Raw genomic sequence first — 25,815 nt, 5'->3', positions numbered from 1 at the left:
AAAGTTCCAACTCCCACCTGCCCTCTTAAGCCATTCTTAATTATAAGAAGAAGTACAAGGTTGTTTTCAGTGTGAGGTTCAAAGTGTCTGAATGTGTTTGAAATGGTCTCTCTTCACAGCCAAACTGTGTTACACACACACACCACTGAATTGTATTAGTTTTGTCTGTTAAGGAAGCATGTGGATTCAACCTGATTCTTTGTAACACTGTATCCAGTTCTCAAACTATACAAATGGTTTGACAGCAGATATGTTGCCTAGTATTTTTTAAATGTTTTCTTATAAAGGAAGAATCAGTATTTGGGGAAAGCGACTTACAGCATGTTCCAAGTCAAATATGAATAGAAATATAATTGAAGGGAAGTAAGCATATAAATCACTTAATAATTTGAATTGTAAAAATGGACCCTTTAAACTGTTCAGACTGAATTATAATCAATTCAATAGATTATCTTCAAAGCAATCTTTTTTCTTGTCAGCAGTGGAGGTACAGTAATGAGATTTAAACTGGAAAAAACACTGCAGTTAACACCATGAACGTTGTCTCTTGGCTTTCTAAACATCTCCTTTCTGCATGGAAAAGGTTGTATTGAGATGTATGAGTGGAGAAACGGGCAGGCATGAAGCACCTATGCCAAGTTCTGAATATATAGCATGAATAAAACACGGATCTTGAAAGAAAATAAAACTTTCAACCATACAGTATGTAATGTCCCTGGGTAGTTGTGAGGATCCATCTCATTCTTGCTCTTATTCCCATGGAGAGGTCTCTTTGAAGCTTGCATCTTACTTTCAGTTCGGGCTACATCCATAATCTTGGTCTGCCCTTTTCCATTGTCACTTCAGAGGCCAGGAGATTAATCCACAATTGACAGAGTGCAGAAAGCTTGAATGTGCCTTGATACTTCCTGCCTACCTAGAACAGCACTACTGAAGGCCTCCCAAGACCTCACATGTCTCCAATCATGTGATCCAATGGATTTAAACAGATGTTTAACTCGTAAACCTTCAGGTTCAGAATAGAATGTTGATTAAACTGTTATTATTATACACCCCCATTTGCTTTTATTTTTTCTGTAGTTCAATGTTAAACAAGTTCACACAAACCTTATAGTCCTCCCATTTGAAGGACAGATATGTACTGGGAAGTCGATGTGTTCAACCGAACCAGAGTATTACTGACCCAGTTTGGCATTTGAGCAAGAAAATTAATTCATTGAAAAAATATATATATTTTTGGATTTGACTGAAAAACAATGTCTGCAAATGCCAGAAGAATTGTAGTGTATTCAAGACAGTCCTGACCTGTTTTATAATCTGTCATGCATTTGGGTTCACAGTAAGAAAATAAATGGATATCATTTTGCAATATTGACATTGGCATTACAACTAAAAGAAAAGATTGAAACTGACTTTTTTATTGCATTACGCTGAGAGGGGGCATTCTCCTGGGCAACCTTGAGAAAACCTATATTCTGTCTCTGCTTGGGTTTTTTCTACACTAAACATAGATATTCCTCTAATGCTGGAAATGACCTCTTCTGAGTTAAAAAGAAAAAAGGAAACCAAGACGTAATTGCGAATTTCAACAAAAAAGTCTGTTGACTTACTTCTTAAAATAACACATTAAATATATTCTTTAGCTGTTGTTTTTGCAGGGCTAACAGTATATGTGTTTTATAATTTCCAGAATACTGCAGGGGATTATCTTTTCTTTTTTCATCAGTTCCAAAGAAACAAGGGTAACTGACAAGGAAAGCAGTTTAAAAAAACACAACAGACTCACGGCTGGATAAATATTTGCTAAAGCCCTTCATATGTAACATTTTGCATCTGGCACAATGCTTTGAAAGTTCAATGTATGCATAGCAGTTGATTGCTTATAATCTAATCTTATTTATGTACTGGTATGCTTTTTGTTTGCTTGTTTGTTTTCAGCATTAACTGGAGCATATGAAATAAATCGAGAGAAAGCTCCAATTTCCTGTGCAATCCCTGCAGGTCCATTCATCCATCTCCTTGATGGTTTTCTGAGGGCCTAAACATGGAAACTTTGGATCAAGTGTTTGCACCACATGGCGACCCAAACAATGAACTCGACTCTCGTGGTGGCAGCCAGAAGTCAGAATGTCTTGTGAAGGATAAGAAGGTCTCTGTGTGTAAAGCACCAAGCAGTACCAGTGTTCTGGTCTACGCACTGTTGATTCTCTGCTTAGTGGGTTGGCAAGGAGCCCAGGCTACAATTCCCACAGGTTAGTAAAACGTATTTAAGCAATAATACCTAACAGAGGATTTACAGCAAAAGACTGACTTTCTTGGCAATAACGAGCCAGGGTGAAAAGGGAAGGATTACTTGCCAAGCCAAGTTACAATTGTTGCTACCCATAGGTGGTTATATTTTGCTAGAGCACGTTTGTGGAGTAATGTTTCACACTGCTTTGATTCCCCCCCCCCCCCCTTTTGTTTCATGTATAACTTTTCCATATCTGTATAGGTGGAAGATAATTCATTTCATGTAAATTAAATTGGTTCATTGTGTTCTTCAGCATGAAAATTTTATTCAATTTTGAATAATTTTCAAATGGGGGTAAAGTGAGATTAAATAAATCTATGAAATGCCTTAAAAAAACTGAAACAGAATCAACAGTAAAGTTTTTAAGAGGACAGCATACCAGTTCGGTATTGTATAAGTGTAATCAACAGTTCTTCAATGATCTTGTGTTTCATAAGGTGTGGTGTGTCTGGTTATTGTCTTACAGAGGATGACTGGGAAATTGAATCCAGTGGCTCTGTGTCTGGTACTAAGAGGCCAGCTAGCCATGAGCTTCACAGGAGAGACACTGGAAGGAATGACTCTCTGAACAGAAGTCAGCAAGAGGCTCCTCTCGTTGCTATCGCTGAGACGGAAAGGACAATGCTGACGATCCTGTCCTGCGATTCCCTCTTACGCCTTTCACGGTACATCTTGGTGAAAGTCTTTGGAAGAACTCAGGCTCTAGACTTGCTTCAACCATCGAGATGTGATGAGAAGGTCTCAACAAATCACAGCCAAGTCAACCTTTTGCAGCTCGCTCAACTGTCCGTCAACCCCTGGGTGCTCCACCAGGTGAGCACCTTCCTGAGAAATAATGGAATACTACCTGAAGCCCAACGAGCAAAAGTCTTCTCTCTCCTGAAGAAACAAATGGTTCAACTCCAGGACAGACCCCCTTGGAAACCAGTCTTTAAAACTGATGGTAGGTATTGATTACAATTTGAATAATAAATACTTTGCTATGATTTTTATTTAAAGCATATTGAATATATTTACAATGCAATTAAATAATTCAATCAGAAAAACTATTTGACCATCCCTCGTTTGCACACAAGTTTATACCTAAACCGTCTTTGCAACTAGAATCTGCGTAAAAAAAAAAAAAAAAAAAAAAAAATGAATTTCAATATCCTCCTTCTGACATGGAAAGAAAAGAGAGATGTTTACCTGCTGTAACCTGCCAACAAAAAGAAAGTCCAAGATTTCTGCTGGGATAGCCCCAGTCCAGGAAAAACAATGTGGACTCCAGTTTCCAGCGCTACTAAATAAGCCTACAGTTCTCAGTTCTATTTACAGTTTATTTTTCCAAATATCTTACTCAGTATTTCAACCATGTTTGTACCATTATTGTAAATTGTTATTATTATAATTATTATTATTATTTTGGAATCTCATTGTCCTCATTATTATTATGTTTTAATAAACGCACAGCATCGCATTGGTTTCACCCTGTATACGTTTTGGAAACTTGTTCGTGAAGGTCAAAGGCTGAGGCCGGAGAGCATATTTCCTCTAAATCACTGTCTCCCAGCCTTTGCCTACATTGGCTAGAGAGGCTGGTTTCACCTGCTCCCTGCATGAACAAATAAAACTATGTATTAAAACATATATCCTGTCACCGTGCATGATGCCTATGATCCAATCACTTTAACTATGAACACAATCCAAAATCTCACTGGCCATACATGTTTTTCTGAGAGTTTGTGAGCTTGGACTGGGCTAGAAAGGCAGGTTGTTGTTTTTTTTTTATATGCTCAGGCTTGCAACTTGAGTGGTCGAGAATCTGCATGTCTAGTCCAGCAGAGGCTCCAGTCTGGACTGGATTCAGGGTGTTGCATCACTACACATTCTTAAAGAAAGTCAGGTTTTAATTAGCAGAACCAGTGATGTCCTCTCTTATGAATTAGTTGAAACATGACATGAAGGACATTTACCATGCAAGTTATTGGTCAACAGTATTTCCCAAATGAGAAAAGATGCACTTCTGAAATCCATGTCTCCAAAATTAATTAATACAGGAATTGGCTTAACAGAATCCGTCAGATAGTCTGCCAGGTGAGATAAAATAGGACTCGTGTTTAACAAACCAGTAGAGCTCCTTATACAGATGGATTAATAAGACTGTCAGAACAAGAGCATGTCTAAAACCTGGCACACATCCCAGCAGGCCAAAGTGACCAGACACTGGAAGAGTACATAATAAATTCTGAAATAACAGCACTTGGGCTGCACACAGACCTAATCATAGAAGACAGAAACTATCAAAACCTCCAATGCATACAGTAACATGACAGTTGTTCTTGGAAGTACACATTACTGTGCTGGTGCATTTAATTACAGAGTAATGGTGGTAATGGTACAGCGTAATGGTGGGAACAGAGCTGTGTAGGTCAAAGGGTAGTTATAGTCTTGTTTGTCTGCAACTCCAGGGAGGGTTGTGTTATACTGGAGTGTTATACCATTTAGTGTTGGCAGAACACATCAGGCATGTTACTTTGATTACTGAAGCTTGGTTCTCACCCACATATTGGTGTGTAAGGTGAAATAATGCAGAATAATGATTTGCCATTCCCTTAAATGCTATATTGCCTATATTTCAATATAAAATGTTATTTACTAAACAAAACAAAAAAGAAAAAGTTCCCCCTTACCTCAGAAATGAAGGCCAATGTATTTAATGGTGGGGAGAAATCTTGGCAAATGGGCTGTTCCTCCTAAACAAGCAATGATACCTGTCGGGCTCAGATCTGAGAACAGCTAGTGTGCCACCAATCAGCTTGATTGGCAGCCCTTTGTCCCACATAAAACAGACTTCAAGATTAGCTCATTGCTGTTAATTTCTCGTATCATGTCATTACCCGTCACAGGAACTCCCTCAAGATACCGTTTCATGTGAAAAAAACATTTCCTGACCTACCCTTGGTCATTAAAGCACTTCCCCAATGTACAGTTGGCAGGGCAGGTTTTAATAGTGCATTATACCTAACCTACACAGTGTCATCTCTTCTCCAATCAGCACAGCACTCCAGCAAATGTCAATGCACAGAATTCTGTGACTGAACAAATTAAATTTTATGAATGAAATTGATCTCTCGGTTTCCCCAGACACAAAATGCAGTGTCCATTGTTAAGCTACAACCCACACATTTCACTCTGAGATTGCCTTCATTTTACTCCTGGATTTATATTTAAATATGCTTCATAGCTGTAAGACAAATTCTGCTAAAGTGCTAGCTAGCCTTCAAAATGAAACCTCATAGATGTTAGAAAGCTCAAGCGCAAAATTGCCTCACAGATGATCAAATATAATTTTATGCTAAATTAATTCACATTGGTGTAGTATCAATAATGTTTTTGTATTCAAAAACTATAGACTTTATCCTTGAGCTAAAATTGCTTATGAAGCATTCTGTTGCTTGTATATTGAATTCTTGCACAGAATGAGCAGCATTATAGAACTAATTGGAAAAGGCTTTGATCTGATAGCCTTCAACGCCTTCAGGAATCTTTTGACCTTGTCGTGAATAAAATATTCTATTTTAATCTTAGTCTTTACACATTGTTTTATATGGACAATTGTAAATAATGAACTTTCTTTGAGTAATGTCTACTATTAATGGAAGAAAAAAATGCAAGAAAATCATTGCAAATAAATGTCACATGCTGAATATTTTTAAACACATTAGACTCAGTTTCGAAAGCGTATAATTATAGTTAAATGGTGCAGTGCAGATACAAATTATGAATTGCATAGAAAAATAGTGTTCCCAGGTACGACTCTACATTAAAGTCTGACTAGGCTTTATTTTCAACCTGACTCTCACCCCTTCCTGGCTATTTTTTTTAACAACATGCATGCCTCAGATGTTTTTTTAAGATGCTGACAGGGATGGTGTCTTCAAAAAAAAGGCTAATTATTCAACCCAGGTTTTATGTGCTGATAATCCCTCTGATCCTAGAAGTCCAAAATAATTTCTGTGCCACACATTAAATTGTCAAAAAGGAGAATGTGTTAATTCTGTGTTAATCCTATGTGCAAAACAACTCATTTTTGGATTAAAAGCAACATGATATTCTTTAATAACGTGAGTCTTAAATGTGAGTCAAGATCACTGTTTTATGGGATGGCATTATGCCACATGAAATACCTTAGCAATTCAAAACATCACGATTGCTCAGTGCAATTTCCTTCAGCTCTTGCCACAAAGCTCGTTCAAAACCACACACACGCACACTCTCACATTGAATCTACATTTATGTGAAGGGCGACCTCTATGGGTCAGACTTGAAATGAAAAAACAAATTGTGTAAAAAGTTGTTGCAAATAACAGATACACAGATTATACATTAAGGGTTATACAACAAAGAATATATACTATATACATATCACATTACAAATCATTGTGTACACATATTAAAGTAGGTATAATACAAACAATGTATGTAATCTTAATATATATAACCATATGGCTTTGGAGACAGTGGTTGCTCATAAATAAGTTAGAAAAATGCAAATGTACAGCTGGTCCTTCTTGTCATAGTTTTAGTCCACTAAAACCGTCCTGCCAGGAATCGTTGAATAACAGAAATAACCAGAAAACAACTGGAAAAATATATTGTCCTAATAATAATAATAATAATAATAATAATAATAATAATAATAATAATAATAATAATAACTTTCTTTATGTTACCTATGCAAGGCTTGAAGATGAAAATGTACTTGAATCGGAAAATGATCGTTAATGCCATGGCACTGTATAGTTTATGGATTGTATCCAAATAAAGATACTGAAAATAAAAGAAATCTCCATATTTTGTATTCGAATAATATTTGCACTTTTATTCAATACTCAGATGCGTTTCCAATTTGAAAACCCCTTCACAGACTTTAAAATGTGTGAATTAGTTCAAGATTGAACATTGTATATCTTTTAGATAAATGTATATAAATATATCAGCTGAACAGAAACAGCTTTAAAATGGGGTATTATATCGTCTTCTTTCTGATCACTAGTTGGTTGTAAATCTTAATAATAATAATAATAATAATAATAATAATAATAATAATAATAATAATAATACATAAATAAAAAGGGACTAGTGATGTGTCATAACCCCAACTTGGATGAAAATGTTCGGATCTGTGCTGCAGGACATAATCTTAGGCTATTGGTGTCATCTTGCTTTGCAGAAGGTCAGTACATTGTAGTTTATACAAATACAACCACTACTCACCCAACCTAACAGGCAGGATGCATTGCATTGGCCGTGTAGTGTAGGTGTCACAGTACTCTTGCACTCTTTTGACTGCATTCACCATACCGCATATTCCACTGCTATTCAGTGAATGGTGTGTTTGCGCATTGTGCGGGTTGTGTGCGTGTGTTGGAAATACAGCAACAGTACCTTAAATGCAGCTTTGTTTCTAGTGTGCATTTCTTTGGTCCCCAGTCCTTTTATTCTCAGATACACACTCGCTCCTTCTTCCCTACCTCTTGTCTAGGATAGTAAAGCAGTCATAACACTAAATGAAATCCCAGGCAAAGGCAGAGATAATTTGCTGGAGTGTACGAGGGATGCGCAGCTGGCCAATGGGCGTGCAGGGGCGGGGCCTCCTCTCAGCTGGTGTAAACAGTGAGTCTGTGCCAAGCCGAGGCGCGCAGATGGGTATAAATAACACAGAGCCGCGCAGCGCAGCGCAGAGCCGCCGGAGCGCCCGGCCCGCAGACCCGCAGACCCGCAGACCCGCACATGTGCGCCCACTGAGCTCTCTCACTGCGCTCTCACAGCCATGCTACAGGTTGCTGTGTGGAGACATCTCCCTTTTGGATCTTAAGCAACTCCAGAGATATCCCTCCTCTGACAGTGTGCTTTTGGGTAGACCGTGCAAGTGGTTTCCAAAGCCAAAAGTGTAGGCTATATATTTTTTAATTGTATATTTGGTTTAAATCTACAAATATATATTAAGGCTTTGATATTGTATCCCGCTGGCTGAAGACAATATTGGGGAGCAGGCTGCGTAGTCTCGGTAAGAGAGCAATAAAAAAAGCTTGTCTGGTATTGGTGTCTGGCCAGGAATGGTCCTTTTGACAGGTGAATTTACACTTTATTGTGCCGTTTCTTTTCTTTTTTTGTCTTCCAGGCTGTGTAATTGCTGTGAATGTTTGCTGTCTGTCATTTATTCTTCTTTAACTCTCAATGTACTAATATGCAGGTATGGTCTGTATTGGAAGTGGTTGCATCAAAGCAGCAGAACAGATAAACAAAATAACAATGTAACTAGTTTAAGGTTTGCAAATATGAAGATGCTTGCAGCAAAGCTAGTGTTGCTGTTCAGTGGAGGTGTATTGTGAGGTTCTCTCTGTGTGGCTTATGTGGCAACGGGTGCAAGTCACAAACCGCTATTGCTCTGAGAATGCACTTGCGTGTTGGGTGTACAGTTACATTGTATTATGTTCCTTTCAGTTATTTGTTTTGGACACTTTTGATGTATTTTCTAACGGGTGCGTTTGTAGACGTGCCTCCCTGGGGGCATTTCCGTGCGCCGGTCAGCCGGTATAGTACAGGCGCGCCGCTATAATAATGCCCAGCCTAGGGCATCAAGTGCGTGGCTCTAGGCCAACTGACAAGCGCAGCAGACACCATGGCACGAAAAACACAGAAGTGTGAATGTGAGCAGGTTTGTATTTTACGTTTACTTACAATCATTTTCATTTATGGAAGCACGACAAAGGATACTATTAACGAGGAGAGTTTGTTTCAGGCAGATGCCCCGACAGGAACCCCTACCTGCTCAGCTGGAGTCCTGGACACGACGAGAGCAGGAAGATAGTGATCGGATCAGGTTTATTTCTCAGATTGCAATCTTCCGCTACTGTCCACTCTATTGTTATCGAAGGAGGAGGTAAGACTGCAGTTGGAGTTTGTTTGCATTTATTTGTAATTTAATATATTTTAAGTTTAATTATTTATGGTATTACTGTTACAGTTACAACTGTATAATTACGTGTAGAAACAAATTGTCCTTGGTATAATATGTTTCTTTTTTTCTATCTATCTATCTATCTATCCATCCATCCATCCATCCATCTATTTTATGTTGTAAGGGGTATTGGTCTTTGATGACAACCCGAAAAAAACTATTGTACTGAGAACCAGGTACATCCTCATTAGGAATGGTGGGGAGTTGCATATTGGTTCAGAAAACTGTCAATTTAACGGCTCTGCCACAATCTCGCTCTATGGGAGCTCTACAGAAGAAACGTCTGTTGACAGCTTCGGTAGGAAGTTTATTGGTGTTGATGAAGGGGGGACATTGGAAATGCACGGGAGGAAACCACTGTCTTGGACCTTATTGTCCAGAACATTGTACCCAATGGGCCTGCAACACGGACCCTACAAATTTGAGAGGTACTGGGGGAGCAGAGGAATCAATGTCAGGATTGTAGACGACGGAACAGGCCAGGTCTTGGCATCTGAACGCTTCGATACCCACATGATGGTTAACGAAAGCAGGAGACTGAAGGACTTTTTGAGCCACCAGCCCACTGGAGCAATAGTGGCTATGGCAGTTGGAGACTCGGCGGCCAAAAGCTTGTCAATCGAGGCCAGAGAATACATGCTTGAAGTTCTGGGGAGCAAATTCATCAAACATCTGGGATATAGGTAAGAACTGCATTATTCATTTGATCTACTTCATTGAATACTCCTTTGTTGTTTTTCCATTTTAAGATTATTTTGTATTCTTGGGAGTGCTGTGGTGTTTGGGTCGATTTGGAGGATACTAAAAGATCTTATCAATAGTTTATAAGACCAATAGAAAGGATTTCCTCCATGGGTCATGGTGGGTGAGAGCCGTATTGCAACAGCAGTTTATATTTGCTTTACCATGGACAGCTCCATTTAAACCTTACCCGTTTGCCTTCAATACGCGCTCAACTTCCCAAAATGTGTTCAAAAGCAGACTTAATCCTCATATCTACTGAGAATTTCCTAGCTTCTTGAACAGAATAAAAAACATGAATTAAATATAAAGGGCTTCATGTTTTAGTTTTTTTATCTGGCACAATGTTCTCACGTTTCCTTCATCTCAGAGTATAGAGCTGTATCTTATTTATCTCTTGGTAAAACAGCTGCCCAGTTTCTAAAGAGTATAATTTTTATTTTCTACTGTGGCCTTGATCTTTTGAGGGCCAGGGCTGACCTGATGTATTTCTGTACTGGCTCTACTGTTTGTCCTAGCCTTCATATTCCTTAGTTACTGGCATGCTGCTTTTATATGAGTATGGCCCTTTGCCAGCTGTGTGCCAGACTTGTCTGCTCTACCCGTCGCTGGCAATCTAGTTTTCCACAGAATGCATATTTAACGGGAGGATGTCATCAATACCAGGTATATATTTAAGGAAGAGAAGTACAGGTTCTAACGTTTCTTGATATACCTCCCAGAGAGCTGTATTTAGGCATGGTTAAATAATGCCTCTTCACATCCATTATGGCCTGTCTAACTATTAAGGCCTGCCCCTATTTCTATAGGCCTCTGTCATTAAGATGCCAATTGGTTTGGTTTGCAAAAGGAAAAAAAATATTATACTTGGATATATATTTAAAGGAGAGAGCCCTAAATTTGACATCTCTTCATTAGGCAGCCCTGGGCACTTGTAGGTACCCTTCGAGGAGAAACATTGTCCACGACCGAGAACAGGAGGCCCTATATGCTGAGTGGGACCACTGGCGCAGCAATAGCTAGGAGAGAATTTCACACGTATGATGGGATTCGCTTCACAGTCACTGCCTATAGTGAATGGGTAAAAGGTTTAGTGTCACTGTTCTATGGGAATATGTAACTTTCAAGTCTGCTTGGCTTGTCAGCGAAATTAGCAGCGCATGTTTTTCTTTTCTTTTTTCTTTTTTCCCCTGCTTTATCACAAAAGCTACTTTTTAAGGTCTAATCCTTCCTGTTAGTTGTTAATTCTTGATTGAGGAAAAAAAAAACATTACAAGTGGAAAAAACGTAAACCTGAGCCATAGAAAAGCACATTAACACATTACAACATCTCCAAAAAGAAAGAAAGAAAGAAATGAGCTAGATGTATCTGTCCATGCCTATAAGTAAGCAGTGTGATGCCAGTGCTAATGCATGTTTGAAATGGAGTGTGTGAACCAGTAAAGCTTAGAGGCAGCAATTTTTCCATTAATGAGAGCACTGCTTTTACAATGTAAATTTGACCTAAGTCTTTAATATTTTACACTTCATTTTTTTTCTTTGTCCTTATCTGATGATTCAGGCTTACCTCATATCGGTTTTAAAGTGGAAGCCCTGAAAGGCATTATATTAGACTTGAACGATGATGCCTCCAGTTGGGTACCTGGAGACAGAATAGTTATTGCGAGCACAGATTACTCCATGTACCAAGCAGAGGAGTTCAGTCTTCTTCCATGTCTGGAGTGCAGAAGCAACCAAGTGAAAATCGATGGTATGCATGTACCCCCTTTTCTTACTCTGTTAATGAAATCATGTTTGAGAGTAAGACGGCAGAGTCTATGTAAATGGCTATAACCTCAGCCATTCCTTGGCCGGTCGGACACAATATTTAAATGCTTGATATGTAGTCCAATCACAGTATTTAGCGGTGGAGGAAAAATAACTGCATTTGGAATGGATGTGAAGGTCCTGGTTTGACAGCTGAATGTAATAACATGGACAGTCCTGCCATCGCTCTTCTGTCCATTTTGATGTTTCTCCATCACCACCCTGGCAGGTCTGACATAGATAACAGCCTACAGAGATCCCCTCTCCAGCTTTTGATGGCGAGGCTTTAACCCCCTCTTAGCCAAGCTATGATAATATGTGATGATAATACGCACACATCTCTGAAAATACCTTGAAGAGTCCTAAAATAACGTACATGTTTATTTCCCTGTTATGTGGACTATTTGATCACTTTAACTAACCATTTCAATCACCATGAACAATCTAATCCAGTCATTACAAAAATAACGTCTTCGGGATTTTACAGGGATGTAGCACGAGAGATCCACAAGTAAAGCTGAATTAGTAACAAGTTGAGTACAGTTCAGTTAGAAATCCTGGCAATTTGTTGAGATTTGCCTCTAATGTGACAAGTTATATGTTTTGACAGGCAAACCTCATTATCTTCACATGGGAGAAATTGTAGATGGCATTGATATGAGGGCAGAAGTTGGGCTCCTAAGTAGAAATATAATTGTTAAAAGCGAAATGGAAAGCTCCTGCTATGGTGAAAATCATTGTGAAGTTTTCAACCAGGATACATTTGGGGGACATATTAAGGTAAGTGTACTGTAAATAATAAAATTATAACAGTCATCAAAATAATTATGCTTGTTCTGTTTTAAAAAATACTTATATTTAAAGAGATTAAGCTGGGTTTTCTTCAACTCTGATTTTATTTATTTTTATTTTTATTTATTTATCTTATTTCTCTCTCTGTCACAAGATGTAACAATCCTCTGAAGCTCCAGTATTGTTTTCTCAAATTAGTTATTTGCTGAAAAATGAGATTATTGCATTATGTCTTATGAAATCAAATATTTATTCAGTTACTTTAATAGAATATTGTAGGAACAGTGCACAATCCAAAGAGTATTTCATCTTTCCTTTTCTGAGGATTCAGAATCCTTTCATTCTTAGAGAATTTCCCAAGAATAAAAACCTGCAATTGGATCTGATGAAGCAGTCTTGTTTAAAAAACAAACAGAAACAAAACAGTCTTCCCTCTAAGGAAAAACATAAGGTTAGATTGTCTAGACATCCATCAAAGTCAATGTAATTCACACACTGTCAAAGACATCAAAGTATTCAGCTGCAACCTATATTATGATTTAGTATTTATGAGTATTTCTTTTTTTGCTGATACTGAAAAAGCATGTCACTGACAGAAGACCCTTTTGGTATATTGGTAAAGCCAAACAAAAATCTAATTTAGTTCTATACTTCCAGTTGAAAGAAGTCCAAATTTTACAGGGGGTAGAACCAGGCTTACTACCTTATTACCAATTGCACACCATCTTCAAAAGACAAATAGTGCAGTGGGGGAATGACAGTCAGAATACAAAACATTCCAGTTATGAGAAAGAACAAAAAGATGAAACAGAAGAAAAACAGAATCAACTCTGAATAGCACCGAAGAGCTGAACAGCTTAAATAAATCAGTTTTGAGGAATTTCAGGGAGGTTGATAATGGCCTCAAAACTAAGCAGTAAGAAAAAGCAGCCCCTGCTAAAAAATGCAAAAGAACATTATAAAATACAAATGTAAAAGAGAAGAAACTGAATTCCCTTGCATTTGTCTCAGTAGATCCAAAGGGGCTTCAGATCTTTTCACCTGTCGGGGGTTGAGTTGACTGCTTTGGGCCAGCAGAATCTAGGGAGCTATCCAGTTCATTTCCATCTGGCTGGAGATGTGGATCAGAAGGGAGGGTATCACCCCCCAACCTACCTGGACAACTTGTCAATCCATCACTGCTTCTCCAGATGTGTGACTGTGCATGCCACTCATGGGCTGCTGGTAGGTGATTTTTTTTAATGGGGTCAGGACCATTTGTGTAATTATAAAACCAAAAACAGCTTGATTGTTTCCTAAGTAATGCTTTGATTATTAAAATGTGCATGATAATCAATACATATTTCAGTCCTTGACTTCACAAAAGCAATACAATAAAAACATTTTTATGTTAGTGTTCAAACATAAGGTAAGGTCAGTTGACCTGTTTAATTGAAGTGACAAGATTGGGGAATTTTTGTTTTGTTTTTTACAGGTAAAAGATGTGGTTGCTTATGACACTTTAGGCCACTGCTTCTTCCTTGAAGACGGTGTGGAACAGAGAAACACTTTCTATCACAACCTTGGTCTCCTGACCAAACCTGGAACAATTCTGCCCACAGACAGAGATGAGGCCATGTGTCTTCGGATCCGAAATAATGTGTTTGGAAAGTACAATCCAGTGCCAAGTACTGACTGCATGTGAGTCAGATGCTGTGCTTCAAGTGTAGTTAAAAAGTTGTTTCTGAGGTGTTGGTGGAAATGTACTGAGTTATTACATGGAATTATTTGTTTCTGGCAGACAGCTAGGAAACTAGTTGTTGTGATTGTCCAATTATTAAAATATAGTATTGTAATCTATAGAGAAATGAAGTTGTCTCTGAAATCGCATTACTCACACTTTCTTTCTTTTTTTTCTTGTGTTTGTTTTGTTTTATCTCCAGGGCTGTCAGCACGTTTTGGATTGCTAATCCCAATAATAATCTGATTAACAATGCGGCTGCAGGGGCCCAGGTATGCTATATTGGAACGACTGAAGAGAAAGACAACAATAAGTCGGCCATATATATATTTTTAAACAGAGTAAATCAGTGTAACTACGAGCAACCGCTGATATGACCTAATTTCTCTCTTTCTATTGGATGTTCTCATGTCTTTTTCTCTTCTGATCACTTATATATCTGCTTTAGTTCAAAATTATTGTCCTGTGAAAGACTAATGTATGCAGGCAAAGCACTAATTCCTCACAAATCTTCTGTTCAGGATGTTGGAATCTGGTACATTTTTCACCGTGTTCCTACTGGACTGTCTGAAGGCTCGTACCCAGAGGGCAAGGCCGAGCTCACACCTCTGGGAATATTTTACAACAACAGAGTGCACTCTAATTTTAAAGTACGTACAGTCTTTCTGCAGTTCATAGTAGTTATTAGATGGTTACAAAATGTAATGTTTTTGTTTTTGCATTTTTTTCAAAGTTTGAAATCGCATGTTCTTCTAATTATACACTTCAAAATGTTGAATTGTTTTAATCAGTTTGGAATAGTAATTAAAAACATAGCTGACTTAAGAATGAACACTGAGTGAATACATTCTGGTATTTATCCCTTTTTAATGAAGAGCAGCCTGCAATATTTGCATTTATTTTGATTGTAACAGTTAATTATGTTACTTTCACACTACTCCAGCAGTGTAAAATTCTTACCTGAAAAGAGAATTTACCATTAAAAGTTTAGTGAATATGTTTTTTCTCTTAAAGCTGTCAGTATAAGACACAAATATTGAGATAGATATCATTTAAATCTTTTGCCTATGTTAGGCAACACCTCATTATAAAGCCTTAAAAGCCAAGTGGATAGCCTTCCTTTCACACATTCTGTTTATCTCTAAATTGCAGTGTCAAACTGTGAAAATAGAAGGCATTCCTCTGACAGTGCTGTAATAAAGAGAGGAAGACATACTTTTAGTATAATCGAATCATAGCAAACTATATATTTTACACAATATTCTGAAATAGTTGTGGACAGGCCAGGTGTTTTTCATCACACGGTATGTTTACACGCTGTGAAATCTGGATTTCCGGAAGTACCTTAAAGAATGTGTTTTTAGAATTACATTTTTATTATATATTGTGTGCACAAGTCCTCAGAATTAAACTTTTAATAAGGTTATTGTTATTCAGTTTCTGTTTAGGCTTAGAACAGGAAGTACATAATTCATGGTCGATCATGTTCATGAGCAGAGGCAGAAAGGTCACTGAAGTGTGAAGCTCATGTCACCGACTGAACAATGAATTTGATTATTTTTTTTATGCTGTCAGTTGCTGTAAGTAATTCTTTGTCTGAATGAACTACAGGCTGGTCTCTTCGTTGGAAAAGGAGTGAAGACAACCACTGCCAGCGCTGCAAACCCCAGAGAATATCTGACTATTGATAACGCAAGGTACACCTCCCTGCATGCCTCAGTGCTTTTCCTCTTGAGGTTTCTATGTAAGTGAGCTGTTTAGACATTTGTTGCTCTGGGGTGTTTCAGTGTAGAAACTTGTATTCAGTCCTTGGTTGAATATCAGAATTTGGTAATAGTGTCAAAAACAGCAAGCATATTACCTTGGATCCAGTGTGGAAAGAAAAACAATGTTCCTTACCATTAGTTCATAGCAAGAGCTGGTGTAACATAGTCAATTTCTTGTCCCTATTGACTCACCGTCATTTAAGTCCCCTTTTTTTAGGCTTATATTGCAATACATTTTAAAATACAGATGAAAAACAGTCTTAATTAGTTGTCATAATCATGACAGATCCAATACCATGTATGGCTTTAGCTTAAGCAAACATCTTGATGTTCTCATGAATCTTTCTGAACTTCAAAAACAGGAATCGATGTTGATGTTAAGTTTTAGTTCCACATCAATTAAATACTGACTACAGAACCATTCCCACACTCATTACTGTGGTCTAAACCTGCTGAAGGGAGGACTTGGCTAACTTGAAGCATCTTCCAGGCTTCCTTGTTTTATTTGTATTTTGTTTTTAATTCGGACTGGTATTTTGTTAGGTATATAGTACACACTTCAGAGAGATTTAGCATATGTATTATATTCCCCAGTGTATGTAAATCACTCAGTCTACAAAACCTAACAAAACAAAACCTCAACTGAAATGCATTATGTAAATGTAACAGCCCATATGAGAGTTTTTAATCATCTGTTTATAGCAATAATTTTCCATTTTCCTTTTTTTTTTTTTTTAAGAAAAACTGCTTCTATCTGTATCCATAAAACGGCTTTTAAGGAGTTCACATGCTGTTTAGAAAGATAATTGTCTTTTGGCTGAGGCAAAGGTTTCCTACTCATTAGAGTAAAAATAAACTCATTTGGATGCTGTTGTGTTTTCGCTTGAAGGCTTCTTTTTATTTTCTTCCCTGGAATAGTGAATACCCCATAGTGAGCAACAAAAATTGGATGTCATGTACAAATCTCCAGTGCAACCTCAGAAGTACCTCTGTGCTTTTAAATTACATTACTTCATCTCCAGGCACAATCCATGTAAATCTCAATTCATTTAACGATTTCTGTATTTAAGACCCCTCTGCTGTTGTTTGGCTATATTAGTATTTATTAACATAAACGCTTCAATAATTGTACCAAGTCCGTTCTATGAGAACACATTCTTTTGATTGACTGGTGTTACCTTGTCTTAAGCTGAGGGAGTTGCATATTGATGTGACAACAGGACTGATGGTGTTGCGTGTTCTTGGTGTTACAGGTTCCGGCCTCACCAAGATGCAGACCCAACAAAACCACGTGTCCCTGCCATCATCGATGGGCTAATAGCATTCAAAAACAATGACCATGGGGCATGGGCAAGAGGGGGTGATGTCATTTTCCAGAACTGTGGGTAAGTCTCCCCTTGATGCATATTTTGACCTCTCAGCCATAGGACTGTTTATATATATATATATTTATATGTTTTCATAGTAGTTTATGGTAAAAAACATTGAATTTCTATTTTATAATTCTTTTTTAAGTTCTTAGATTGCACAGCATTTCAAAAGATTTTTTTCACCCCATGGAAACTTTTCACAGGGGAAACCAAATGCCAGTGTGTAATGAAGACTGAAATTATAGTTTAGAAGAAGAAGAGCATGTGGTGGAGCATGGTAAAAACAGTAGAAAACCATGATAAATTACAGTGTAGCATACCATGTGCCTGAATCACGGAAAACTGTTTATGGCTTTATTTGAAACATATTTTTTAAGAAAAGGAAATCTGCAGTATGTCTGAATGAAAATGTTGTTTTCAGCTGAAACCTTTTGTTCAAAACTTTGAAATGTTATAATACATCAGGCAACTCCTCTCTGTAAAGTGGTGAGAAAACATTACCAAATGGAACATTTTGTGTAAACTGATTACAATTAGCTAAAATTCACTTTTCTTTCAGGTTTGCAGACAATGGCATCGGCCTCACTCTTGCCAGGTATTGTAATAAACAGGAATTGAACTCACAGATTTAAATTGCATTGTTTGATTTTTAAATCCAAATCATGGAAGGTGGCGGTGGCTGCTACTACCCACATTATGAAAACATACTATAGGACAGGTGTCTCCAGCCCTGGTCCTGGGGAGCCCCTCTCCAGCAGTTTATATAGGTCACCCTTATAGCAGCCATTTACTAAAACAACTGAGAATATATCAATCTGATGTGTTTTTGCTAAATTCGGTAATTAAGAAGCCATTTGGAGTGATCGTCTGAATATCCTCAGCCTCTCAACACAAGAGGTCCCTTGCTGGACATGCCTCAATGACCAGTACCTAACTTGTGTTCTCAGTTTTTTTTTAATTGGTGATATTAGGGTGACATTTAAAGCTAATTGTAGTGAATCTCCAGGACCACTCCTATTGGACAACCCCATAAAATGTACTGTCATGTAACATGTTGTCCAGTATAGTATTCTGTCTGAACTGCTTTGGCTTTCACATTCATAGCAGTGCACTCTGCAAACACCTCCCCATGGGCTACTGACTCATTGAAAACAACCTGCTTTTCTGCCCACTTCAGGCAGTTTAACGACTACTGGCAATTAGTGTGAAGGACAAGTGCATTGGAAAAGTATCCAATTAAAATGAGCTTGATTAGTAGGGATTGTTTAAATCCTTAACCAGCACTCCCAGAAAGGCCCACACATTTTGTACGAAAATGAGTCCAAACAAAACTGTATATATTTGAAAATTTTTTTACTTTGTTAAACTTCTACATAAGTTAATTCTCATATTTGTTAATAACAGCCTTGATGAATAATGTTATTGTGTGAGCAAAATAATATTTTCAGTTCAACTGTTAATCCTGTATGAAAGGAAGTGATACACATAAAGCTTTCACAAGTACTCCTTTTCCCTGTTGACTTTTTCTTTCAATTTGAACATCTCTGCCTGCTCAATGCATGCCAGAAAAATACCCTTTTTCATTCGTTGGAAGAGGGCTTAATCATTCAGTATTAGAATTTGACTTTGAAGGAATAGCAAGATGGCCTCTTTCCAAGGAAAATGTTCTGTTGTAATTATGAGCAACTCCATTGATGCCATTTGAGGTCATGAAGAGTTGTATCTCTCTCTCTCTCATATATATATATATATATATATATATATAAGCATAACCTGTCAATGCAGTTAGTTGCAGAACCAAGCAGTGCTGAAGAGTTGTCGATTTAATATCCCTTTCATTGGATAAAAACTTTTTCTAATTTCACCACATAGAATCCATGTGTGAAAGAGTGAAATTAAAGTGGGGTGTACTTTCCATCTGTATCCAGCTGTGTTTTTCAGACATTATTTACTGTCCTTAAAGGCAATGCTAACTACACAGCATAATGTAATGATAAATAATGTAACAGCAGCCATCCCTACTACAGCCTATGCAGACACTTTTTTTGTATGCTTCTATGTACAGTGATGGAACTTTCCCAACTGATGAAGGCTCCAGTCTTGAAGTGACCGATTCCATTTTTGTGGGCGAAAGCAGCAATGTTGGAAGTCATGGAGGTCAAAACAGCTACTGGGGAGAGGGGGCAAACAGAGAATACAGGACGCTTCCCAGAAACAAGTGAGATACTTTCTATGTAGATAGAAATTAGAATATTTGGCCAGTATCACAGATAGTATCACAGTTCAGAATAAAGGTTCTGATAATATTTTTTGTTGATAATATATATTGTTATCCCTGTATGAAGTGTAGATTTCCATGTTTCAGGCAGGTAGAACATCTATTGATGTAAAACAAACAAACAAACAAACACATTTGTTTGTGGCACAAACATCTTTTTTGTAACACACTAATCCTGTCTGCATTTAGAACACAATCATTATTTATGTTTTTAATTATCATTATTTGTTTATATTATGCTGTGCAGGACCTTTCCAATTCGTGGTTTCCAAATCTATGATGGCCCAGTGAGGTTGACCAAGTGCTCCTTCAAGAAGTTTACTCCAACTGTGGACAGATACTCCAGTGCTATTGGGTTCTTCATGAAGAATGCCTGGCAGGTCAGCCCACAAAACAATGTGTCCTCCATCAAGATGGAAAGAACAGTAAGACATTTATTCACTTACTTTGTGGAACATCTGAGAATGTATGTTTATTAAGTTTTTGTGAGGTAATTGTAAATGCTGCCAAAAATTAACTCTGTGGACAAAGAAAATATTTCAACAATTCCCTATTTTGTTAATGGGGTTGAATAAGTAGTGAGGTTATGGTGATCTACAATTGCACTTCTTTCCTTTAGACAAGAGCCCATTGAAGCTCTGTGTCTGCTCTCATTGGGGCGTCTGAGTTCATCTTTCAGAGTACTGTTTCAGAGACATCTGAAAACAAATGCATAGGTGATTTTTCTTGCTTTTTGTTTGCAAGTTGTCAATCGCAAATGCATCTAGAATGTAGAGCACTGTTAACAGAGCCCTGTATTGTAATGTAAAAATGCCAGATACAAAGCACCTTGCATAACTTACCTAATTAATTGTTTGTAATCAGAGCTATCTGTCCAAGAATGTGTCTTTGCATTTTAACACCGGTGTCTGTTTCCATAAATCTAGGCTAGATTACATTCTGTCTGCACTATGTTATAAAAAATGGGTCAATGAACAAGCATTTATTATACAGGAGACAACTGATCCCTTTTGAAAATGGAAGCACTACATGTGTAACATAATTAGTAAGCTTTTATTTAGCTCATTGTGGATATTAATAGTGATGTCTTCATTTCATTGCCTCCAGCATTCTGTTATCCCGTCTGGCGGTGCTCGGACAAAACCCATTGTTCTAATTGCTTACACTTATGAAGAAAGTCATTATTTTATCTGTATCCTCACTGTATCCTCTGCTGGTCAACGCATTGCCATTGGCAAAGCACTAATTATCAGTCTTTAGGTGCAACAATTGCAGATTTTACTTGGCAGATAATGACTAAAGCGAAGTCATTTGGCACGGAAGTGTAATCCATGTTAAGCATGTGCCAGCCATTTCAGACTGTAAGGCTTACAGTCTTTTTATATGAATTCCCCTCAGTCACAGTGGTGCCCATGTCTATTGTGAATTTGCTGGCACCTTTGAGGTTGGGATCTATTTCCCATTATCTCAGCAATTATATTCCCTGTCCATGTGGGCGTCTTGCCAACATTCAGCTATGAGTCTTCAGCTTACATGGCAGAAACAAAGGGTTTTATCTTAAACAAAGTGCCAACTGTTATGGAATGGGTCAAATGTTAATAATACCTCTCTTTGCTGTTGTTTGCAACTGCTCTTAACTGGCAACCATCCTGTACTGTTCTGGCTCTTTAGCTCTCTATGAACAAATTGATTCTTTTCTGCTGCATACTAAAGTATCACTATGTATTGTGCTTATATTTTGTAAGTCGCCCTGGATAAGGGCGTCTGCCAATAAATAAATAATAATAATAATAAAGTGTAGTAATCAATGTCCATATACTTTGTGGAACATTGTCGGGCTGGATTTACCTGCAGTAGCGATGATGCCTAGTCCACCACACACTGCTGTAACAACTGTTTTGTTGTTGTTTTTGTCATTTTAAAACTCTTGGCGCCTCTTGCCATCAGCCTCCATTTCTTATGTATTTACCACTGACATTTTCATGTCACATCTAGGTAGGACTGAATGTGTTCTTTGGCAAGCCGGGACAGTGGTTTGGTTCCAATGACATGGATGGGGACAAAACTTCAATTTTCCATGACCTGGATGGTTCAGTGACTGGATACCCAGACTCCTACATAGCCCGAGTGGACAACTACCTTATCCATCACCCCGGCTGCCTCACTGTGCCAAGATGGAATGGTGTTATATGCAATGGACAGTACGCACAGGTAATGTTCTCAGCCCATATAAGTCTGATGCCAGTACTCTTAACGAAGAGTGTTGATATTGCAGTTGTACTTTATGCCATATTAATAGTATGCAGTTTCAGTGCTATACTGCACTGCATCACATTTGTAATAAGCTAATCCATGGAGTAATTCTGTTGCAGTAAGCCTATAATTGTTGCTGACAAATCCTTAGGAGTTCTTATGTTAAGAACTTTTCTAACATCCATCCTCTTTTGAGAGTGTTGTTGCTTTTTTTCTTTTAATCCAAAGTCCCTGGTGTACTTTGTACAGCAAGAGGTGTGGTGTCTTTCCAAGATCTGGCACAAAATCTGATGTGCTAGGAAGAGGGAGTGGGGTTGACACTAGATGACATATATTTGGAAAAAATGCATGAAATTGAAGGAAAGGGCAAGATGGGAAGCTGATTTCATATTGTAGAAAAATAAATCGGCCCATTCAAATTAAGCCAGTAAACACTTAAACTTTGTTTATGAAGTGGTTTATGCGGAAGCTAGGAGCTGTCATCAATGTAAATGCCCCAGTATTAGTTGCATAAGTTAGGAAATGCCTGATAAAGGGAAACCATCTCAAAGGGTAAGCTATACTGGGAGAAAACAACATTTGTGCATTACTTCCACTTTCCAAAGAGACTATGAATTGCTGGGAAGTGAAAGCCTTGCCTAAAATTCTGCTGTAGACCTGAAGACTTTTGGAAATCTCTGAATTTCCATTTTTAATGAACCTGAAGTATATTATACTATTTCCTAAGCTATTTCCCATTTTCAATCAAACAATTTTTCTTTGTAAATATATCCCCAAGTTTTTACAAAGCTGCACAGATCAAGTAGGAGCTTTTCTGTGCCATATGTTTTTCACATTTCGTCCACCAACTGCCAGAGATTAAGCCACATTCTTTTTATGCTCGGTCTACTTTTATTTTTTTTTCTTGGCTCAGCTGTTTTTTTTTTGTCAGGTTGGCCCTTGCCATGTGTTTGTTTTATCCTGTCCAGATGCTTGATATATACCCCGTTTTTGAGGCTGACTGCAGATATTAATACCTTTTAACATTTCTGTAAAGGTAAACAGATACATTCTATGTAATGAAAATTGCTGCCCATTCTTCTTTATGCAAACTCCTACTCTCCCACATTGAGGGATGGTGGTGCATGTACATTTATTAGACTATCATTGGGTTGTTGAGACAATTTGCCATATTTAAATGATTTCCCTGTAACACCTGCACACTAATTTTATAAATTACAGCATTAGTATTTGTCTTGTGTGATGCATAAGTCAAGATGTCAGATTTTTCTGTGTTTATATCCTTTGCTTTTTGTGCTGGATGTTGTCTCATACATTTTTATCTCTCTGTTTAGGCTTCCCATTTAAGTATGGCAAGCCTATGTATGTTTTATTTTATAGTAAACATGTTCTCTTTATCTAATTTTAAGTTTCCAAATTGTCTCTTTTTCTAAATAAATCCTATATTTGGTTTGTTCTGCAAGGGGAAAACAGCAGGGACAGTTAAATGCATTTTTGGAATACTGAAGGTAATTCATTGTTTCCAAGTTTGCCTCCAGAATTGGGTCAGCCAGGGTGGATCTTGTTGAGAAGCCAATATTTTATGAACTTCGGGACATAGTGCAATGCTTATTTTTTGCTTTAAGCTGCAGAGTGTCTCTAGTGTAAATGGGATCCATCTTAATCCATAAGCTCCGTAAATCCATCCACGTAACCTTAGCTTTTACTGGGATTCCTACTGTTTTGAATTCCTAAATACCACCTTTACAAAAATGAGTTTTGGAAGCCCCTTCAGCAGTGAGGCTGGAATGCACAGTATTACCTTGCATGCTTCTCACGACACTTATAATGTCAAATATATCAGCTTAACTCTATTTGTTTTATATTGCCATAACTGTATGGCTTTTTTTTTCTCCTTTTAATTCAAGACTCTGCCTGTTTGTAAGAGATTTTATTTTATAAACTAAACAATTATGTAATGTGCTTTACAAGTCAACACTGGATCACTGAGACTTAAATATTGTTATTACCAAGGTCTTAGGCAAGTGGTAACAAGTTATGGAATTGTGATGTGGTAAAAAGGGGAAAAACCCAGTTCTGATCCAGTCTTTTTGTTTGCTTGCCCTGCATGTCTCATTTCTGTTTAATCAATCACTCTTGTAAGAACACTGTTTAGCAACAACATTAAAATGTGTTGTCTGTGTAATTATCAGACCATAAAATGATACATTATTTTATTATGATGTATACACATCTGGGTAGGACTACATCTTCTCTGTACATGTACGCTTTCAGAGCAGTAATGAGACAAATAACTAAATAAGTCAGCATAGAGAATCTTGCAGTGTGGCGGTAGTATCATCAGAGGAACATTTTATTGAATTATCTTGAACTAAATAATGCCGCCATAATCATCATATTTTTCAGTTTCTTGTTTCAATGCACAGAGAATGTTATTGGAAGCATGGTGTGCTATTTAAGCTTGGCAAGGTTGAGTCATCTTGGACAGTGAAGCACAACACCTTGTACCAAGACTGTTTTTGTTACACAGAGGTGGTTAGAGCTCTATCCATTTTCATGGGGAAGGTATTCTATTTTTATGCCGTGTTGAGACGTAAATAAGACTGATTCAAAAGACGCAAGGCAATCAGTGATGCCAGAATGGCAGATGGAAAATTGTACAGAGTTCTATTAAAATTAAATTAGAGGGCAAAGAAGCCAAAAATACAAACTGTATAAAACATCTCGTGTACCATTTTAACTTTATTAATGATATGTCATGGCTTTCCTGAGTGAGATCCACTTAAAGCATTTGAAAATGAAGTGAAATACTTAGTTCTTTGAGTACAGCCACTGTAATGCACCAATTTCTTGTTTTGGCAGATGTACAGTGGCTACACAACATATTTATGGGTTGAAGCTAATCTTTAAAATATAATAAAGGGGAAATACTGATATAAACCTTTAGTTTATATCTGATTTGTTTGTGGGCTGCAGAAGAAAAACAAAATATTTGCTATGGAATAGTTTGGAAACATCTTACACCACTGCAATACTTTTTTAAGTAGCTCCATCTTGGTTTAATTGTTTCCTTGGCATGGATTGTACATGCTTTTGTCTGAACAGGTCGTGCGTGCAAATGGTGCATGTATTTGCTTTCATGCAATTTTTTACATTCCAAATACGTTGTCACATGAGCATGTTTGACAGACTTGTGGAAACATTCCGTATGCGTCACTTGCACTAGATGCCGATGTGGCAGGAATTGTATGAGAGTATTGCTGTAAGACAGCCTTTTTAGATAAGAGACTCTGGCACTATGTCTCTAAACAAGTACTGTTGTATCTTGGATGTCTGCAGATGTAATTGAACCAGTAATACAGACATTAAGGGACAGAGCAATTCCCTGTTCTTGGAATAAAAATCCAGATGTCTTAATTTTATTGATGCATTATTCCTTCAGAGGACAAAATGTGGAAACCTAGGTATTAAATCATTATTAAATAAATTGTACTTGTTTTAAATAAACACATACAATAATTGAATGATTTTACAACATTAGTTCAACAAAGGTTAGATGACACACTGACACACTCAGGAAATGTAGAGACTCTTCTAAGGCCAATGGTTGAAGTAATTGTTTCTGACACTCTTTGCTTGGAAATGTGTTCTATTTTTGTTCTTCAGGACTGAGAATTGAGTTTTGAAATTGTAGCTAAGTTTCAATGACCTCTGTACCGGTTATCGCCAGCTTAAAAATGCTTAGAATTTTTGTCTGTGTCGGCTCATTTAACTTTGTCCTTCCAGAACA

At 37.5% G+C, this 25,815-nt stretch overlaps 2 protein-coding genes across 4 annotated transcripts in view; both read left to right on the top strand.

Annotated features, from left to right (window-relative positions):
• The first annotated feature begins 7,893 nt into the window (after nucleotides 1-7,893).
• Nucleotides 7,894-25,815, top strand: part of LOC136748793 (inactive cell surface hyaluronidase CEMIP2) — a 28,904-nt gene continuing 10,982 nt past the window's right edge. Inside the window, exons 1-16 of the mRNA XM_066702838.1 lie at nucleotides 7,894-8,194; nucleotides 9,066-9,221; nucleotides 9,424-9,982; nucleotides 10,959-11,128; nucleotides 11,602-11,790; nucleotides 12,457-12,626; nucleotides 13,653-13,862; nucleotides 14,113-14,318; nucleotides 14,561-14,630; nucleotides 14,880-15,008; nucleotides 15,970-16,055; nucleotides 17,378-17,509; nucleotides 18,054-18,089; nucleotides 19,560-19,712; nucleotides 20,020-20,197; nucleotides 21,768-21,983. Coding sequence (XP_066558935.1) covers nucleotides 7,894-8,194; nucleotides 9,066-9,221; nucleotides 9,424-9,982; nucleotides 10,959-11,128; nucleotides 11,602-11,790; nucleotides 12,457-12,626; nucleotides 13,653-13,862; nucleotides 14,113-14,318; nucleotides 14,561-14,630; nucleotides 14,880-15,008; nucleotides 15,970-16,055; nucleotides 17,378-17,509; nucleotides 18,054-18,089; nucleotides 19,560-19,712; nucleotides 20,020-20,197; nucleotides 21,768-21,983 — 2,961 coding nt within the window. The remainder of the gene's footprint in view (nucleotides 8,195-9,065; nucleotides 9,222-9,423; nucleotides 9,983-10,958; nucleotides 11,129-11,601; nucleotides 11,791-12,456; nucleotides 12,627-13,652; nucleotides 13,863-14,112; nucleotides 14,319-14,560; nucleotides 14,631-14,879; nucleotides 15,009-15,969; nucleotides 16,056-17,377; nucleotides 17,510-18,053; nucleotides 18,090-19,559; nucleotides 19,713-20,019; nucleotides 20,198-21,767; nucleotides 21,984-25,815) is intronic.
• cemip (cell migration inducing hyaluronidase 1) overlaps nucleotides 8,012-25,815 on the top strand; it is a 61,119-nt gene continuing 43,315 nt past the window's right edge. Inside the window, exon 1 of one of the 3 annotated variants that reach the window (XM_066701502.1) lies at nucleotides 8,012-8,228. The gene's annotated coding sequence lies outside the window, so the exon portion shown is untranslated. Of the gene's footprint in view, nucleotides 8,411-25,815 lie in introns of all 3 variants that reach the window. The other 2 variants (XM_066701500.1, XM_066701501.1) reach the window with 2 other exon arrangements.

This window comes from Amia ocellicauda, chromosome 4 (genome assembly GCF_036373705.1).
Source record: "Amia ocellicauda isolate fAmiCal2 chromosome 4, fAmiCal2.hap1, whole genome shotgun sequence".
In the NCBI taxonomy this organism is placed as follows: domain Eukaryota; kingdom Metazoa; phylum Chordata; class Actinopteri; order Amiiformes; family Amiidae; genus Amia; species Amia ocellicauda.
The sequence above is the reverse complement of the archived record's forward strand: the minus strand, read 5'-3'. Positions and strand labels throughout refer to the sequence as shown.